The 20,163-nt window shown below is 39.8% G+C and overlaps 1 protein-coding gene across 5 annotated transcripts in view; it reads right to left on the reverse strand.

Moving 5' to 3' along the window:
• Positions 1-20,163, reverse strand: part of DPH6 (diphthamine biosynthesis 6) — a 239,935-nt gene that overhangs the window by 142,505 nt on the left and 77,267 nt on the right. For all 5 annotated transcript variants that reach the window (XM_081886627.1, XM_081886628.1, XM_081886629.1 and 2 more), the window contains exons 6-8: positions 18,414-18,475; positions 10,421-10,515; positions 7,603-7,690 (exon numbers count right to left, since the gene is read on the reverse strand). In XM_081886627.1, the coding sequence (XP_081742753.1) occupies positions 7,603-7,690; positions 10,421-10,515; positions 18,414-18,475 (245 nt within the window). The remainder of the gene's footprint in view (positions 1-7,602; positions 7,691-10,420; positions 10,516-18,413; positions 18,476-20,163) is intronic.

Here is a 20,163-nt window from a genome sequence, read left to right on the forward strand (position 1 = left end):
CAAGGCCTGAATATGACCCACCAGCTGATTTCTTATAGTAAAGATAGGTTGTTGATCTGTTTCCCATGTAACAAACATTAGCAGGGATGTGCCTGCATTCTATGTGAATGGGAAGGGTATCTTTAAAAAGCCATATATATATATATCTACGAAAGCATATATATATATATATATATATATATATATATATATATATATATATATATCAAACAGGTACTATCATACACTATAGTATACTGCTTATTATGTGACAGGTTTTGCATGGATTAACTTCACTACGAGTTTGAATCTGAAGGAGAATATGTCTTGCTGTGGAAGATGGCAAATGTAAGTCCTATCTCACTAACCTCTTACGCTCCAAAATTCAGAGTTCTGGGAGAGTGTCAGTAAGCATGTGGGCAGGAATGATCCAGAAAATTCTACCGAAAGGTTTCTAAATAAACTTAGCACAAATGGAATAAGAGGATAGATAATCTTGTGGATCGGTATGTGGTTAAAGAACATGGAGCAAAGAGAGGAATACACGGACAATACCCACAATGAAGGGTTATAAAAAGTGTCTCCTAAAAAAAATTGTATTGGGATGAACGCTTTCTAAATAATTTACAGCATGTCTGGAGTTAAAAGATGAACAGTGTAGTAGCTGGGTTTGCAGATGTACAAACGCTTACAAAGATCTCTGAATGGATCTCTACAAACTGGATAAATCGAGGACAAATTTGCAAATGCTATTCAATGCAAGTCAGTGTAAAACCAAGCACACTGGGACAAAAGAAATTCTTCACTTCACATATATACTGGCAGGATTGGAGCTGGTTGTGACTAATGAGGAAAAGATCTTGGGGTCATTTGGTGAGCTCAATTAAAATGTCGACTCAATGAGGAAGCTGTGGGGGGAAAAGGAGGGGATTCCATGGCGGGGATCATTAGGAAATTGATGGAAAATATAACTGTCAATAACTGCATGTATGTAAACCCATGGTGTGAATACACTTCGGAAACTGGGTAGTCCTGATTGCTGCATCTCAAAAATTGCACAGCTTAAAAAGCTGCAAAAAAGAAGAAGAAGCAACCAAAATAGTCAGGGGGCTGCAGCAACTCTCCTATGTGGAAAGGTCATAATGTATGGGACTTTTTATTTCAGATATAAAGCAAAAGAGAATACTAATGAGCTTTAAAACATGTATGTGTGGAGAAAGTGGGTAGAGAGAAATCCCCCCATCACACTGAATGGTGAAGATTCAGGACACACCAAAAGGTTGGGCTTCTTCACATTGTGCATAGAAAAACAATGGAATTTGATACTGCAAGCTGTAATGTCGGCTACCCACGTAAATGGCTTTAAAAGCGGCTTTGACCGTTTTTCATGGAGGATAAATTTATAAATTGGTACTAGTCATGAAGCCATGACTAGTTGGTACTAGTCATGAACTGGTATTCATGTATCTGAATACCAGTTGCTATGGGACAACAGTGGAAGAGTGTTACTGCTCTCATGTCCTGTTTGTGGGCTTCTCATAAGCTTCTGAGAGAACAGGATACTAGACAAGATGAACCTCTGGTCTGATCAAGGAGGGTTCTTCTTAAGTCTCCCACATGCCCCATAAAAGATTTCAAAACAATAGGAAGCACTTGAGGATGATACGGCACGCAGTGAAGGGAGAACTGGTGGGAATTGGGATTTTCTTCTAATTTTAGCAATTTAGAAAAAGAAATCATTTATATATCAATTTCGGCTGTAATCCTACTTATGCCTACTTATCTGGCAGCAAGCTGCAATGAACTCAATAGGATTTGCTGACATGGATATACAGTACTACAAAACTACACAAACCAACATTCTCTGAATCAACATTTTAAAGATATTAACCCACTTCAGGGTGCAAACCACAGCCCCAATGTCCCCATGTGCACCAACACTGTATACTCCACTCTGACCTTACCTCAATGAACAGAAAAACATCCCATGGAATTCTAAGCACTTTCACACAAAGCCGGAGGGTGTGGATCATGGGATGTTGGGGTAGCATGTGCAGTACCACACGGAAATCTCCTGTTCAAGAAATATGTTTCTTTTGTGAGGCAGCCATTTTCTTTTCATTACAAAACTGAGAAGTCAAGCTATCCAAATTGCCCTCGATCTGGTGCACAATTAAGCAGACTTAAATTCCACTGATACTACTTAGGTATGCTTAACTGTGCCTTAGAATGGGACCATGAATGTTTTACTTTTGCAAGAGTTACAATGCATTAACTGGTTGAAGGGCTTTAGAAGGATAAACACAGAAATAAGAAGTAGAAATTACTCAAGACTAAATGCTTGCCTTGCCAGTATGAATAGCTCTCTGGTCCTGTGGGGTTAAAACCTTAAATCATTTGATGCATTATGCTCTTGAAAAACCAAATGCCCCTCCATAGTTACAATTTATTGAAAATGTAGCTTATTATAGTATGACAGAAAATAAATTAATCGAAAGATTTAATGCCTTTTGCCATGATTCCATCACAACACAAAACAAACTATTTTCCTCCTTAACTCTACAAGACATTAAGTGTATATACCAAAATCTAAACTACAATTCCATAAATGCTAGCTCTTTAAGAATGTGACAGCTTTGTCTACAATGAATTTGAAAAATGATTTGCTATAAAACTGCTTGAAACTGTGGGGCTTTAACAAAATCTTAAACATCTACATAAGAAGGAGGAAAGAGCTTCTGAATAGATAAAAGTAAAATCTTGATTCTTATATAAAATGTTATGCATTTTAATATGATTTTTTGCCTGATTTATGTAAAGCTTTGTGTTTTTCATTTTCCCTAGCCTGTCACATTGTAGTGATGTATGGAGCATTTTAGCATCAAGTTTGCCATGAGCAATAAAGTCAGTGCCCCTAAGAAATATTAATATATTTCCACTTTCTCTCCCCTCTCCGAGAGTGTTCTCTTATTCAGCTTATTTGGTTTCACTTCACATAGCCGACTGGCATAATTTTCAGTCTCACAGTAATATTTTAAGGCTTTGCTCTGCGGGAAAAAATCCTCGTCAAACAAGGTGTGTACTAAAATGGCACATTTGAGAATGGGGAACATGGTGCTAGGAAGCAGAATTCTAAAAAGAAAGAATTATGTCTCTTGTTGATGAATGTACAGCAGTGCTTTCTAAGATAAGACCTACTATGGCATATGCCTATATACTATTGAAAAGTCAATATTTTTAAACGAAGCACAAAACCGGCTGTGATCATTAATGGTGTTTGAGTATCACGTACAAAAACCCCCAAACCAAAATGTTTTGGCACAAAGAAGCATTTAACACAAAGACCGGTGAAGAATGCTAGTGGCAAACTCACTGGAAGGTCTATAGAGACTCAATTTCCCTGCACCTAAATGCGCCCTACTGTTACTCCATCAGGCTGTTTAATATTCGGGGATATTCCTCAGGAGTGGGGGGTGATGGTTGGAGGATATTTCGAGAGGGAAAATAGAAGCACAGAAAGAATTAAGGGTCCTCTCAACCTAACAGTCGTTCATAGAAAAGTGTTCTTCCTCCAACTGGGTTTTGAGATACAAATTTCATCAATACATGTAAAAGTGCATTGTGCTTTTAATGCTTCAGCTTCTGAAGCTACCACTCATTCTGTAAGACTGCTGGCTTCCTTCCAATTCACTTTCCAAAACAGCAAGCTTCCCTTAATGCCAACAATAAATGGGGTCAGTTGTATTATTAGACACTACAGCTAAGTTCTGCTCTACTGTGCCAATGAAATCTCCTGAGTTTGCAGTAAAGATCCCTGAACAGACTGTATCAGAGCACAGGATCAGTCTGTAAGCAAATTATTTGTCTCTCAACGAAAGTATTAGCAGCTTACTGTGTATCTTGGGAAGTATATATTTAGCTTCTGTGTACTATGAATCCTTGTTATATAATCCTACATTAATTGATACACAACCTGAACATCTGAGGTGGAAAGCTTTTTGCTTCATATTTTGTTTGTGTCAATTATACCATAATAATTATAAACACATGGAACTAAATAGCCACAGCAAATATTTCTAAACAGGCTACAAGACAGCATGGTACCATTTCTGCTATTATTTTTCTTTCTACAGTGGATCCCATTTGTGCCATGAGAAGCTGGGGGCGGCGAGGGGAGACACCAACCCTGCAAATGTTAACATAATTTTTGTTTTATTATTGTCTGGTTTAGCTTACAGGCGTTTATATTCGCAAAGCACTTCTGGCATGGGAGCACAATGCTTCACAGGTATCATTACTGTTAGATCAATATTGCTGAAGAACATAACTTGATCACAGGAAGAGAAGTTAGAAAGGACACTTTTGAGGTTCTTAACAAAACTATTGCTTTCTCACTTCATCGTTTTAGTTTATATTTCCAACTCCTTGAAAGATTCCATCAACGGTGTCTCCGAAAAATTTTACACATCTTGTAGGGAGACAGGCGAACTAATGCCAATGTACTAGAAGAAGCAAAGATCACAGGTGTCAAAGCAATGATTCTTCAACATTGACTTCGTTGGACTGGTCATGTTGTGCGGATGCCTGATGATCATCTTCCAAAGCAACTACTCTATTCCAAAGTTAAAAATGGAAAGCGCAATGCTGGTGGTCAACAAAAGAGGTTTAAAGACTCTCTCAAGGCAAATCTATAAAAATGTAACATAAATACTGACAACCTTTACCAAAGGTATCATGGACTGTGAAGATGCTCAAACAAAGGAAGAGGGAGGCACGTTTGGCAAACCCTCACTGTGATCAACTCCTGCTCTGAAAACTATGTCTCCACTGTGGAAGGACGCGTGGATCCAGAATTAAGACCGTGTTCACGGACGACAATATTACTCATTTACAGGAGATTGCCAAGAAGAAGATATACTCTGGCAATTTTTAAGAAGTTATGACATAAACAGTGTGTTTTATGCAATGCTAGCCTATATTTTTTTTGTTACTTTTTAAAAATGAAGTATAAAATATGCACAAAGATAACACAAGCCAAAATGCCATTCCACAGCCACAAGTTGAGCCACCCAGCTCAAGACTAAAGGTATTAAGAGAATATAGAATAAAGTCTTGCAACTTTTCTGATGAAAGAGAATATACATGGTTTGTATGACAATTGGAAAATATACATTTTCTATATTACGTAAAAGTTTTCAGAAGATTCCATGCTTGATGTGTTAATTTTTCAGCTACTGAAAGACTGCAATTCCATAAATTAAGATTTAAACCATTCAGTGTTTTCCACGGTTTCATTATTGATGGTCATGTAGCTGCTTTTAAGAAAACTAAGAGTTCTTTCAATTTTAGATTTAGGTTTGATTGTTCAAAGAGTGTTAATAAATACAATCATAGGGCGGGGGAAGCCTACCTTTTCCTTGAACACTGCAGTTTGATTTGACTGCAGTAATTTTCTTGCATACCTCCTATCGAAACAGAGACAAATGGACAGACCCACCAGAGATCTATGTGCCTGAAAACCACAATCATGCCAAATGTTTGGCTGATTTTCTGTCATAGGTTTCACATGGGTCCTATACTACCTGTGTCTTGTTTTAAAAGTATTTTCTGTAATATAAGCTGAAACAGGCCATATTGAATGAATTTATTATTTCAGTCACAGACCAATTCCAGCTTACATACAAAATCAGGGAAGTCATGAAACACAATAGGGATACATTTAAATTAGCAATTCGGTATAACAGGGACAGTAGATATAGCAGCAATTAAAATATATAAATTAGAGAACAGGCCATATTGTTTTAGAGAACCATATTATCTAACAATTGGGTATTGTTTATTTTTGACTTAAATCCCTCTCCCATAAAGTTTTCAAGCCAGCTAAGAGTTCCTGTTGAAATTTTTTATTCTTTGTTGTATATTTTTGAGACTTATGCCTTAAAAAATGTACAAAAAGACCAATCACAAACGGGTTTTTTCAGTGTGTCTGTGTTTTGGTGATCCCTTTGTGAAAATCCTTGTCAGATTCAGACTTCCATCAATAATTTGTTAGTACTCTTTGAGAGGCTGTATCCCCCGATACCTTTAAAAAGCGCCTTAAAGACCTACTGTTTCACTGCTGCATTTAAGGGCTATGTGTTGCTGAGTATTGTCATTTTGTGCTGTTTGAAATGTAATGAAATGGTTGGTTTTGTTGGGTTTCAAAATTGTATTATGTTTTTTGGTATATATATATACCAAAAGGTATATATATAGGCACACAGAACGCTATCACCAATCAACCACACCAGACCCAAACCCAGACCCTCTCCACAGATAAATTACAGACACCATCCAGTAGCCAAACCATGGTGGCACCTCCGGATGCTGCACCCCCCTGCAATCCCTACACAGATCTGGCTGACACAGGCCACAAAACCACAGCTCGCCCCTATACACGAAGCCAAGCCAGAGCACAACTAAGTGCAGTACAGCCATCTTCTCAGAAAAACTCTTCACAAAGTTCAAGAGGTCAAGACACAAAGACTTTAGCAACTAATCCACACCTAATGACCCACCTAAGTGGTACTCAGGATATCACTCAAGAAATCACTCAAGATATCCCTCAAGTAATTAAGGAACAAAAGAAGAAAAGGCACACTAGCCTGGGAACTTCCTCTCTGCCCAGAACATTGGAGGCTATACACCACACCCCCTCAACAGTATTTATAGGAACTCAAACACTGAGATCCTGCTCTGTTCCAGTAACAAGAAGCCGAAAGCACCAGCCTGAAGATGACGAGTGAGACCTCGTCGAAACGTCGCCTAGACACCCCAACTTTTACACGGGAAGACACCCGAGGACACCAAAACCTGCATATATATATATATATATATATATATATATATATATATATATATATGTTGTGACCCACTTTGTGAAACATGTGTTTGAAAAGAGGTCCATGCATTTCTCAAATAATTAAAAAGGCAAGTAGATGGTAGTGGATCATCAGGATCAGCATGATGTCTCTATGATGTCTGTATGATGTATGATGTCTCGGAGCATGGGTTTAGAACTTAACAGTTTGGGCCTAATGCATCTCTATTGTCACTACAGACCAAGGGTGGAGAGTCTGTGGTCCTCCATATATTGTTGGACTGCAACTTCCATCAGCCCCAGCCAGCATGGCCAATGCTCAGGGATGATGACAGCTATAGTCTAGCAACACCTGGAGAGCTAGAGGTTCCCCATCCATCATCTGCAAGGTAATCCAGAAGTAGTGCCTAAATTATACACACTAAATATGAACAGCAAGAGCACAGACAGATTCTAGACAACTGTCCAACTAATGTTTCTCTGTCTTCTCTTGGAGGCTCATCAACTTTGAAATGCTGAAATACCATTACATTTGGGGTGTGTTGTGGTGGCCAGGATTTAATTTGGTAAGGAATGGAGCTTTAGCAATATTACCTTATATCTGTTGTTTCTCCCCCCCCGCCCCGATCCCATTTGGACATTTTGTGTGTCTGTTTTTAAATCACTGTTATCTGCTCTGAGTCTCGGTAATGAGACAGAACAGATTTAAAAATAAATATTATTAATATAAGTATATTAAAACTGGATATAAAACTGGTACTTGCCTTATCTTCTAAGTGCAATTTTAATAGTCGAAGATAAGCCACAGGTGCAAATGCATCCGCTGAATGCACAACAACTTCTGATAAATCCCTGTAATAACAGAATCATAAACATTTATTTCAGATTACACTGAACATTTCAACAATTAGGTTCTTTTTTTTAAGCATTAGTGGTCAACCATGGGACAGAGGACAGATAAAATCATATTGTATGATTATGGCCCTATCTGCACATTCAAATCAGTATTAAACAGGCATGCAAGGATCACAGATCTTGTGTCATGACTAAAGTTCCACTCAGATGTGAACTTCTAACAACATATGTAACTTGTCCTAATATCAGCCTCTGTTTCTGTAGACTGGAAAGCACCCAATATGACAACGGTTTCTAAAAAAAGGATCCAGAGGGAATCTGGGAAACTCCAGGCCAGTTAACATAATGCATGTTTCGGAAAAATAGTAGACAGCATTATTAAGGACAGAATTGCCAAGCACAGGGGAAAACAAGCAATGCAGAAGCAGAAGCAGAACCAGAATGGCTGATGATACCAGCATTTTTTGTTAGAGTAATTTAATAATCAGCTGTGGAATGTGTTAACTAGAGAGGCCTGCCTATCCACTCTGCTACTCTCATACAAAGAGCAGCAAAAATAAAATAAATAAATAAAATAAATAAAATAAAGCTTTTTAAGAGGCAGTGAAGGTGTCATTCTTACTAGTCTGGTTTTGTTCTCAATGTGGGTGCACTTCATTATTGTTTGATTGCCTTGATTCTTACCTTAGCAGAGATATACAGTGGTGCCCCCGCAAGATGAATGCCTCGCAAGACGGAAAACCCGCTAGACGAAAGGGTTTTCCGTTTTGGAGGCGCTTCGCAAAACGAATTTCCCTATGGGGTTGCTCCGCAAGATGAAAAAAATCTTGCGAGTTCCCACGGTTTTTTTTCCGCTTTCCCCCCCTTTTCCTAAGCCGCTAAGCCGCTTAACAGCTGATCCGCTGATAAGCCGCTTAACAGCTGATCGCTAAAAGCCATTAGACCGCTAATAGCGCTAATCCGCTAAGCTGTCAATGGGCTTGCTTCGCAAGACGAAAAAACCGCTAGACGAAGAGAATCGCGGAACGGATTCTTTTCGTCTTGCGAGGCACCACTGTAAAACTACTTGTAATAAAAAAATAAACATCCTGGAATCACTTAAAAATACAAGTATCATAAAAGAAGAGGTGTTTTGTTTTATTTTGTTCATATCCCACCTTTTTCCACCACAGAGCCCAAGGTGGCATACATGTGATTCCCAGGTAGTCTCCCATCCAGGCACTGACCCAACTCAGACCTGCTTAGCTTTGGCAAGGCAAGTCTCATATGCCTCCAGCCTATCTATCTATCTAGCCATTTTTATGTAATATTTCACATAGAAATAACCAATGCATTCTAAAATTGCTTCTAAAAGCCACAAAATATAAATGTCTTTAGTACAAAAAGAAGGTGAGCACCAGATATCATGGAGACAACCTTTTAAGACAGGGGCACCAACATGAAGAAGGGCATAACCACCCACCCCAACTGAGATGGAAGGCAGGGAGATGGTCAATGCCTTTGAAGCATTACATCATGTATCTAGTTGGCTTCAAAGGCATGGGTGAATAGAAGCACTCTTTCCTTAGGGAGATATTAATCTGGGAGAAAATGGGAGAGTGGCACTGGAATTTGTGGTTTGAATCAAAATTTGATCTGAAATATTTCGTCTCACACTGTTTGCCACTATACTATAATAAACTTTACACAAAGGATCTGGGAAGCCTGTATATGCTCTTACTGCTTACAACATGCTAGCCTATGCCTGACCTTATTGTTTTGCAGATCCTCATGTGGAAGCATAATTATTATATAAATGCACCCTCAAGGGTACTTTCAGCTGGTACAGATTCAGTTCAGATCAATTCTGTGTTTATTGGAAGGGTAGCTTTCACGCCTGAAATATTCCAAGTAATACTATCTTCAAACCATTTTGCCCAAGTGTAGCCAACTGGGGTACTCCCAAGTGAGTTGTTTGGATATTGTAATCAAATTACCCCCTTCACTGAGATTATTGGTCTAAAAGTGGTGTGGAGCAGACACTGATACTGTTTTATTAGAAAATCTGTAAACTCAGATGAAAGAGGGATAATAGCAGTCAAAATATCTCCTATAATAGATGCAGGCTAAGTTATTTACCATAATTGTACTGACAAATCTACATAAGGATAAAGAAATTTCCCATACCTCTACACATACATTTTAAGAATTTATGGCAAAGAAATAACCCACTCAGTGCAAATTGGACTGATTCAAAACATTAACATTCAAAAACATCCTTTAGTAATTCAAGCAAAATGTTTAGCATTATCATCCTAAATTGCTAATGTTAAAACGCAAAAAAAAAAAGGGAAAGAGAGAGAAAAGGGAAACAGAGTTAATGGAACCCACAGGCTACTGATGTGGCAGTTTATCAAATGTAGCTGTAATGAAAGATAAATATTACAGGCAATTCGCACTTCATGAAAGGATAAAAGTGTCAGTGTGTAGGTACCAGTTTTACTGCAGGCCATAATCAGCAAGTAAACGAAAGTGCAAATGTCTAAAAAGTTTATAGCTTTCTATGAAGGCCTCGTCTTGTCAGGCATTGATTTAGGTTAGTGGAGGACTTTGCCAGTGTTAAACAAAGTGAGTGTTTGTGAACTTAGAGGACATGCTCTGCCGCTGCCAACAGAAGTGGCCTCAAGCTAAAAGTTAATATGTTCCCAGTGCTAAAATTTAAAGGGAAGGGAAGGCGCAGTTCCTTACACAACTATTTTCTTCTTAAACAGAGGGCAATCCAATGTGAATGTTTCATATTCTCCACCTTCTCCACAGATATGGACTCCATATTTCTTAGAAAGCTAAAAAATAAGGGAAGGGAAGAAAGTTATTATTAGGAAAAATCATTGCTTTATATCAAGTCAGAAACATGCGAGAACACATAGTGCTTGCAGTCTATACTGAAACCATAGCATCCATCTTGATTTTTTCTATTATACACAAAGGCACAAAGTAAGGCTCAGGTTGCTGCACTGGTGTCCTCCTGTGAGCTACAGCTGGTAGGGAACGGGGGTGAGAGGTCTACAGGTAGAAAAGGGACTAGGGAAGGATGCAACAGGTATAAACGCAGTGCAATGCTTTTTGAGCCTTTAATGATTCAGAGCCCATCCCATGGCAAAAGGTCCTTGGAACCCTTCATCCTTGTGATATTCTCAAAGACTTGGGACCGCAATACCTCAAGGACCGCCTCTCTCCATATGAACCTACTCAGACCCTGATATCATCTTCTGAGGCCATTTCTTCGTGTGCCTCCTCCACAAGAGGTCTGGAGGGTGGCAACACAAGAACAGGTTTTTCTGTTGTGGTTCCCTGTTTGTAGAATGCTCTCCCCAGGAAGGTTTGGCTGGTGCCTTCATTGCACACTTCATGAAAACATTCCTTTTTAACCAGGCCTTGGGTTGATTGACATCATTTTAAATGTGTCAGGGAGGGTATTGGGTTGTTTATGTTTTTTTGTATTTTTTTATATTGCAATTTTATGTTGTGAACCACCCCGAGATCTACGGGTATAGGGCACTATACAAATGTAATAAACAACAACAGTGGATAAGGAAGACTGAGAAAAGCTCAGAGAAATGAGTAGCCATGTGACCTGAGAAACATCTTGGGTGCGTTCCTTGCCAGATGACCCTCAATGGTTTCTGATCTACTGCTCATCCAGCAGTTGCTATGTGACATCACCATGATGGTCACCATTATTTTTTTGCTTTGTCCCCCTCTCCTGGTGGAGGCTTTTAAATGTAAACCCATCTAGACTGCTCTTAAACTAGTAAAGTTAAAGTTCAAGTATTTCAGAAAGCCAAATCCTGCCCTGGAGCTGTCACTACCCCTTCTTAATTTGGGGGGGGGGTGTGTATGTTACTCAGGCATGCTGACGCTTACACATCCAAGAACACGTTCTCCTTTATTATTGCTTCACATGTGTAATAGTGTGACTTTGGAAGCAAAGGTAAGTTCTGGGTATAAACTCTGATAAAAACTGGAGAAGGAGAAGTTTGGATTTGATATCCCGCTTTATCACTACCCGAAGGAGTCTCAAAGCGGCTAACATTCTCCTTTCCCTTCCTCCCCCACAACAAACACTCTGTGAGGTGAGTGGCGCTGAGAGACTTCAAAGAAGTGTGACTGGCCCAAGGTCACCCAGCAGCTGCACGTGGAGGAGTGGGGAATTGAACCCAGTTCACCAGATTACGAGTCTACCGCTCCTAACCACTACACCATGCTGGCTCTCACAAACTGGTGCCACATTAAGCTCAGATCAATCAAAGAGAAGCATAGGAACACATTCCACACGGAATCCCAAAACATGGCATGAATCCTCTCCAGAGTAGAAGGTGGCATCACACAAAAAAGCAATACAACATTTTTAACACAGAAACAAGTGTTACTGTCTTCACATCCTGCTTCTAAGATTCCCAGGGGCATCTGGCTGGCCTTGATATGGTACTGGGATCTTCTTATGCTTTTATCGGACGACTGGTCAATTTTTTTAGCCTGGCTAAACTGGAATATTTAAGGCCCTTTTGGCTTTTATTCTTGTTCAGTCTTTTACTTTGGTGGTGTGCCTCAAGTCAAAATGTTATCTGTCAGATAATTAAATTATGTCTGTTTACCCATTTTGGATGGTAAATTGAAATCTTCCTCTCTCTTTTTTCCAAATAAAGATCAAATTATCTTTTCCAGGCCTACGTTATCAGACATTTTCCTTTTAATGAGAGAATATCTCTTTGTCTAAAAATAACCAAACATTCACTTAATCAAAAACTCACACTGCTGACATAAAAGATAGCTCTACCTGTCAGAAGCTGCTGTAAGGTTCTTGTAGGACAAATCCATCAAGCATAATTAATGCTGATGCAATAAGAATGGACAACTTACAAAACAGTTAGTCAAAACAGCTTATTCTTCTTCCTGCCAAAAACCACTGCTGAAAAGCTGTTTGAAATGGATACCCTGCCAGGTACGAACAACTACAAAAGACTTTCTTAAAATGCAGCTATATTTGGAGTAACAAAATATATGGCTGATCCTCCTTGTTGATATCCCAGCTAAGTATAACATGATATGAAGGAGTAATTGTTTACAAGCTCTCCAAACTTGTTTGTCCTAGTGCTGCCTCTTTGGTGCCACAAATCCTTCCTGGACATCAACATCAAATGATTTTTCCCAATTGTTTGCTATCTGCCCTTGTTGGCATATCCTGAATCATTGAGCGGTTCTTCATTATTAGCTTCTTCAAGTGTGGGCACAAACCTGTTCTCTTAAAAGGAACTTGTTTCAGAGGTAGATTAACATAAGCTTTTTAAGGGTGTAGGAAGATATATTATTCTTCTTCTTAATATTAATTAGATTTATTCATTTAGTAGGATTTATATACCGCTTAATCATCAAAACCTCTAAGTGCTTTACACAGAATATATATTTAAATTATTGATAAAACAGATGTTAAAAAATGCTAGCCTAACTTTTTTCAAAAATAAAATCAGCAGTTTTTAAAAATACACATTACAAAACTGCCTATTACACTTTCTTCACCATAAGGTCCCAGAATGGGTTACAATAATGTAAAAACACAAGATTGAAATCAGTTAAAACCACTTGTAATCAGAAAAACAAGGTAGGCCCTAAAATATATCTCTTTCTCAGGTATCACAGACCAGGGCAAAGAGGTACAGCTTCAGCATACAAACAAAGCTATACAATGAAGGTGCACATACGTGCAAAGGAAATACTACAGCTTGGGGGATGCCAGAGCAAATGCCCTGTCTTGGGTTGCCACTACCAAAATTTCAAGGATGGTAGAACTACCAAGAGGGCACCTCTAAACAGCTGAGAGAGAATTTGTAGGGAAGGAGGCAACCTTTCAAATATCTGAGGCCTTAAACACTAATGTGAGCCCTTCAAATTTGGCCCAGAAACAGCTATTCACATATATATGTGAATATATTTTATCATTGTTTCATATATTTTATCTTTGTTTGTAATGATAGTGTCAATTTATATGTATGTGTCTGTTTTACGTTGGTGTCTTTGTGTGTTTTTCTTCAAGTGGACAGTGGATTCCAGCTGTGTTTTAACTTTATTTGCACACAGCTTTGAGAAGTTTATTTTGACCAAGTGGTCTACAAATCTTCTAAATCAATCAATCAATAATCAATCAATCAATCAATCAATCAAACCAGTGCTGCAGTTTTAACACGGGGGTTCTAAATGGAACCCCCAGCCAGTAATCTGGCTGCTGCATTTTGAACTAGCCGAAGTTTCCAAGTCATCATCAGGGGCATATAAATCTCCCGCAGCAGGTCCAATTCCACAGCAACTGCCCTGTTACCCTGTTACGGCAACACTTTCGAAGGCCCGGGGGCAAGACAGAGACCACTTTAGAACGCAATTTACAAGTACTACTTCTCCCCCAATATAAAGAATTTGGCCAAGAAGGTCACTGAATTTCCACCCCCAACCTAGGTGGGGAGGGGAATTCTGCCTATCCTTATGCAGCAACCACAAGACCTGGACTGACGCCAGCCACCTGGGCTGGTCATTGGATCCTTCTGGACAGCAAGGACCGTAAGTGGGTATTCTGCTCTAGTTGCTTGAGCTATGAGGACTCCCTGAGCTCTCAACTTGACCTGTATCCTTTGGGTGCCCTTCCGTCCTTGTTTCTGGCTTGCTCCTGTGCCCTGCCTGACGATTTGCTCTTTGGTTTTGGCTACAAGTTTTCTCCCACATGGATACTGCTTCCTATCTCACCGGTTGGCCCTATTTCTAGCACCAGGGGTCAAAGGGAGCAAAGTATTGTTTGTTAAGAACTCAAGGAGCCCATGGAGATGTTGTAATATCTTTGTAGCTACTTCTGTCAGGCAGTGGGCTCCCCACCAGCTGAGGCTTCCAAAGAAAATCAAAGGTAATACCCTCCCCCAAAAAGAGCACATTAAATAATCCAGACTTGTGATTACGAAGGCATGAACACCAGCTTCTAGTTCTTGATCAGGAAAGTGTGCATTTTTCCCTGAACATGTGGGCCAAAATTAGAGTTGACACCCCATTTTATGGCACAACATGTGCAGGCTCCTCTCAGGCCTTTGTATGTTGAGCATGATGGTCTGAAGGGGACTACAACATGCATTTGAACGAACACTTACAAGCCTCTGTGCAATGAGAAGTTCAAATGCTAGTGGAAGCCCATTTCAGGCCTTTGTGTCCAAGGTGTAAAAATCTGAGAAGCCCACAAATGGAGGGTCAGGAATTACATGCATGCTGCTGCCCCTTTACATACCTTTAGCCCTTGCATATCCAGGCAAACACCCAAAGAAGGCTCTTGTGTGCTTTAAATGTATTTTTAACCCACTCAGATTCTCTGGGATTAAGCTGGCAAAAAAAATATCTAAGTAACTGAATATGGATTTTTACACTTCACTTCATTTTCTTTATTAAAATGGGGAACGGGCTTCAGGACAACAGCAGCATGCCTAAAAGCTGGGAATTGACAAAACAGCAAATATAATTGGCCCATTTCCTTCTGATCTCTCCAGCTTCCAATCCCCATCGACCTCTCTCCCCGCCCCTCCATCTCAATCTCTCTCTCATACACAACCACCCCTGACAGCATTCAAAGGAAATATTTTTAGCACCATAGCCTCAACTTTCTCTGCAGCTGGTGTTTATGCTACAGTTTCACTAAGTTATAAAGTGAGCTAAATATCTAGTAAAATATTTATGTACAGTGACATTTATAGCAGAATACAAACCCCCTACCAACAAGAAAAGAGTATTTACTGAGCAACCTTCCTCCACACAACCCTATGAAGCGACTTCAGCATTGCCAAGGAAACCAAATCTAGGAGAAAATGCTGGTTATTGTTTGTCATTGTTCAGCCATGATAAAACCTGTGAAAAACAACGTAACTGGGGTATGTATGCTGGGAATAAAGTCACAGAATCATAGAATTATAGAGTTGGAAAGGAGCATGAGGTTTATGTAGTCTAACCCCTTGTAATGCAGGAATCCACTACCTTCAGTTGGTACCAGAATATACAACTTTAAAAGCTCACACAGATCTCAGCTTACCATTTCATATAGACAAAGTCAAACAACATTTTCTGGGGTGTTGTAACATAGCCCCTTGTACCACAAAGCGATAAAACTGCACAGCTAATTTATTTCATAATCACTAAAGGAGAGGTTGAGGTTATTAACATAGAACATGCTGACTTTTACCACAGGAAAGTTCAAACTGCGGCTGCAGCTTATTAAGGCTGCTGACAATTGCTAGGAGACCCTTAGTCTCCCCACAGAGCTACTACAATTCTGGGACTGGTAAAACAGCCAAGCCCTCTTCTCAGGGCACTCTGTGAATTGCAAGGGGCATAGGGGTCTCCCAACCACTCTCAGCACCCTTGGAAAACTACAGATTCCCAAGATTCTTTGAGGGAAACTATGATTGTTTAAAGTGGCATGACGCTGCTTGAAATATATAGTGCAGCTAGGACCAAAGCTGTGGATGTGAACTGCATGTAATCTGTAAGTCTGTATTGGACCTGAATTTCACTCAGACATGTAGCCTGTCTTCCCCACTATGGAACTGCCATTGGGACCTGCAAAGGCTTTCAGTGGTGGCCCTGGGCAGGTGCTCCAGACTCTTGAACTTTCATGAGGGGAAAAGTACATCTCCAGCCTCCCAGAAAGAAACTTATGAGGCAAAATGTGCAAATACTTTCTAAGTTATTTCTGAGAGATGAAAGTGGGCGTGGTGTGGCCAACTTGTATTTCTTTCCTGGTGCTGAAGAATGCTTCCTGTTGTGCTTAGGCAGCAATAGTATCAGTGTGTGTGTGTGTACAATCAATACTGCACAATCTCCACCATTGGGACCAGAAGGATGGAGTTGATTTCCCATGGTAAGCATAACATCGTCTCTCGCTCTCTCTAAATTTGTGTTATGCTTCCCCGCAGCAGCAGCTATTTTGGAACTGAAACCCCCAGCACTCTTTCAAAATTTGAAATCTGCCCACTGCTTCAAAAGGATTGTCGACCCCTGTCCCCATTCTTCTCCTCAATAATTTCAAAGTTTCCCCTGAGTATTGGGAGCTGCTTCCATGATTATAATTCCCAACAAGAAGATAATAATATAATAATAATAATTTATTATTTATACCCCGTCCACCTGGCTGAGTTTCCCCAGCCACTCTGGGTGGCTCCCAATCGAGTGTTAAAAACAATACAGCATTAAATATTAAAAACTTCCCTAAACAGGGCTGCCTTCAGATTAATATCCTTTGTGGGAATCCACACTGAAATGATTGAAATAAATAAAAAAAATTGTCTAGAAGCACTTTAGAGAGCAACTAAGTTTGTTCTGGGTATAAGCTTTCATGTGCATGCACACTTCTTCAGATATTCTTCAGATATGGTATCTGAAGAAGTGTGCATGCACATGGAAGCTTATACCCAGAACAAACTTAGTTTGTCTCTAACATGCTACTGGACTTTTATTTTTTTATTTATTTCAACTGTGTCAGACCAACACGGCTACCTACCTGAATCTGTAAGGCTTGAGGTTGATGAGCAACAACTACTCTGCACACTCCACATGTCATACATTAAAGCACTGTTTTCTCCACTCCCAAATAACATGGGGCTTACATCTATGTAGGGGGGAAAAGAGCATACATAAAAATATACGGTATTTTTTGCCCTATAGGACGCACTTTTTCCCCTCCAAAAATGAAGGGGAAACGTGTGTGCGTCCTATGGGGTGAATGCAGGCTTTCGCTGAAGCCTGGAGAGCGAGAGGGGTCGGTGTGCACCGACCCCTCTCGCTCTCCAGGCTTCAGGAGAGCCCCAGTGCCAGCCCCACAAGCTCGGGGGACAGCGAGGAGGTGGAACGCCACCATCCCGCTGTCTCCCAATGTGGTTTGGAGGCTGACGATGGGGAGACGCGTGCTTCTCCCCGCCGCCGTCCCCGGAGCTTGCAGCGCGCCTTCCCGCTGTCCCTGGACCTGGTCTGAAGGCTGGCGGCGGGGAGAAGAGCACTTCTCCCTGCTGCTGGCCCGCAAGCGCCTGGGAGGGGGATAATTTTTTTTTTCTTTATTTCCCCCCCAAAAAAACTAGGTGCGTCCTTTGGGCCAGTGCGTCCTATGGGGCGAAAAATATGGTAATGCCCTCAGAAGCTCGGATAGATTGTTCCAGAAGAAGGTATTGTTTGTGAGAAGTCCTCAAGTTGTGGAAGTCCTGCATTATATAGCTTCCGGCAAATGCTGAAACACACATCTTTATCCTGGCTTTTGACACTTGAGGCTTATATTTTTAGGACACAACTTATGTCTGTAATTTTAACTTGTTTAGACTGTTTTTAATGTTGTGTTTTAATATTAATATTGTATTTTGTTGTAACTTGGCCTGGGACCTTAGGGGAATGATGGGTCATAAACTGTGGTAATAATAATAATAATAATAATAATAATAATAATAATAATAATAATAATTTTCTATACAACTTTTCTAAAAAATAAAGCAGTAAATTTGAACACTTTTACATGTATCCTTTTTAAGAGAACTTATTTTTTTTCAGTATGGCAAATGTTGGTCTAATGTTTTGTTTCCGAAAGTGCGTGCTTTAAGAAGTGTTGTTCAGTTTCCTCCACATGTATTTTTTTTTGGGAGGCACAGAATGTTTCAAGTATATTTTAGATAATACTTACTTCCAAAAGATAAGGTTCCATTTCATCCAATGTTTTTCCTAGATGTTTATCTGGATCTAAACCTGCCAAGAGATGTTAAAATATATTTTAGAGAACAAAGTACTGCTTGGGCGTCAGAGATTACTTTTTCTTTTTTTAAGAAACCTTCTCCTTTGGCAAACAGTTCCTGTATATCAAAAATAATGTTGAGGCAAACATAGATGTTCTTAGCCACAACTCACTCTCTTATTCCCTTTGAACTGTTTTTCATCCTTGGGGAAAAATAAGTTCATTTCCTTTGCCCTGCACAACAACTGGAAAACACATTGTTTTACTGAGTGCTTTCCATTCAGATAAATTTCAGCACATAAAAAGGAAAAACGGGGTGTACCCATTATGATAATGAAAATAGTCCAGGAGATTTGATAACCCCTAAACTGCATTCAAGATGTTAGTCTACAGGACCTCTTCCATGTTCTGTTATAGTAAGTATCAGAATTTGTAGACCTTTTTAAAATATGAAGCTGGCCTAAGCCTGCTACGGTCTGCTATAACTAAAGTTCAATAGGGGTTCCTTCCAAACTCTCAGTTTTCTAGAACTAGGTATGGAGGAGTAATCAGTTTTAGAACAAGTTATACATAGAATGTAGCAGTTCTGACCTGATCAGACTTTGCTCACAATAGACTACTTCTTACACAAGAAGTATTATGTTTGAGCTGCACATACATTATTTATTAAAAAGCCAACTAATTATATGCAAAAGCACACCTAAAGAAATATGTATAAGGTAAAGGTAAAGGGACCCCTGACCATTAGGTCCAGTCGTAACCGACTCTGGGGTTGCGGCGCTCATCTCACTTTATTGGCCAACGGAGCCGGCGTACAGCTTCCGGGTCATGTGGCCAGCATGACTAAGCCACTTCTGGCGAACCAGAGCAGCGCACGGAAACGCCGTTTACCTTCCCGCTGGAGCGGTACCTATTTATCTACTTGCACTTTGATGTGCTTTCAAACTGATAGGTTGGCAGGAGCAGGGACCGAGCAACAGGAGCTCACCCCGTTGCGGGGATTCGTACCGCTGACCTTCTGATCAGCAAGTCCTAGGCTCTGTGGTTTAACCCACAGCGCCACATAAAATAAAAGGATCAAATTCATGCTGTACTTTGTTTCTGCAGCATAATTTCATAAGCAATTTTTATAGTTATATGCATTGTTGTATATATCTGTTCATTAGCAGGTTACTTTAGGAAACCTGCATACATATGTGTGTAATATGCATATAATACAATATATTAATGCATAAAATATGCATGTAACCTGCAGTAATGGCTCACTTTTTAAGCAGAAGGGGAAAAGGACATCTCACTTCTCATCAAGATGAAGGATCGAGAAGAGAATTGGCAAGCGGAATCCATGCTCAACACAGTTATCAGAAAATTCCACCCTTTCCTGAGACTTTTCTTAGGATGGAAAAAAAAATGTGATGCTAATTGCATGGAAAAACTGCAATTATACATTGTTATGTAAAGAGTAGCAGCAGGGAAGCCTGTGCAGCCTCAGGACCAAGGAGATGAAGAGTTTAATTGTCTTTCTCCCCACCCCCATGACAAACATAGTATTTCCGAACCAGCTATTTGGTTTACAAGGGGTGCCAAGACAGGCTACCCATGAAAAGCAAATAGCAATTTTACATAACAAAAAAAACACATGCATGTTAACTGCATTATATAAATGGAGAAGAGCAACACCATACTCGCTGCCCCAGCCTCT

The sequence above is a fragment of the Podarcis melisellensis genome (genome assembly GCF_964234715.1).
Source record: "Podarcis melisellensis genome assembly, chromosome: 1".
NCBI classification, from domain to species: domain Eukaryota; kingdom Metazoa; phylum Chordata; class Lepidosauria; order Squamata; family Lacertidae; genus Podarcis; species Podarcis melisellensis.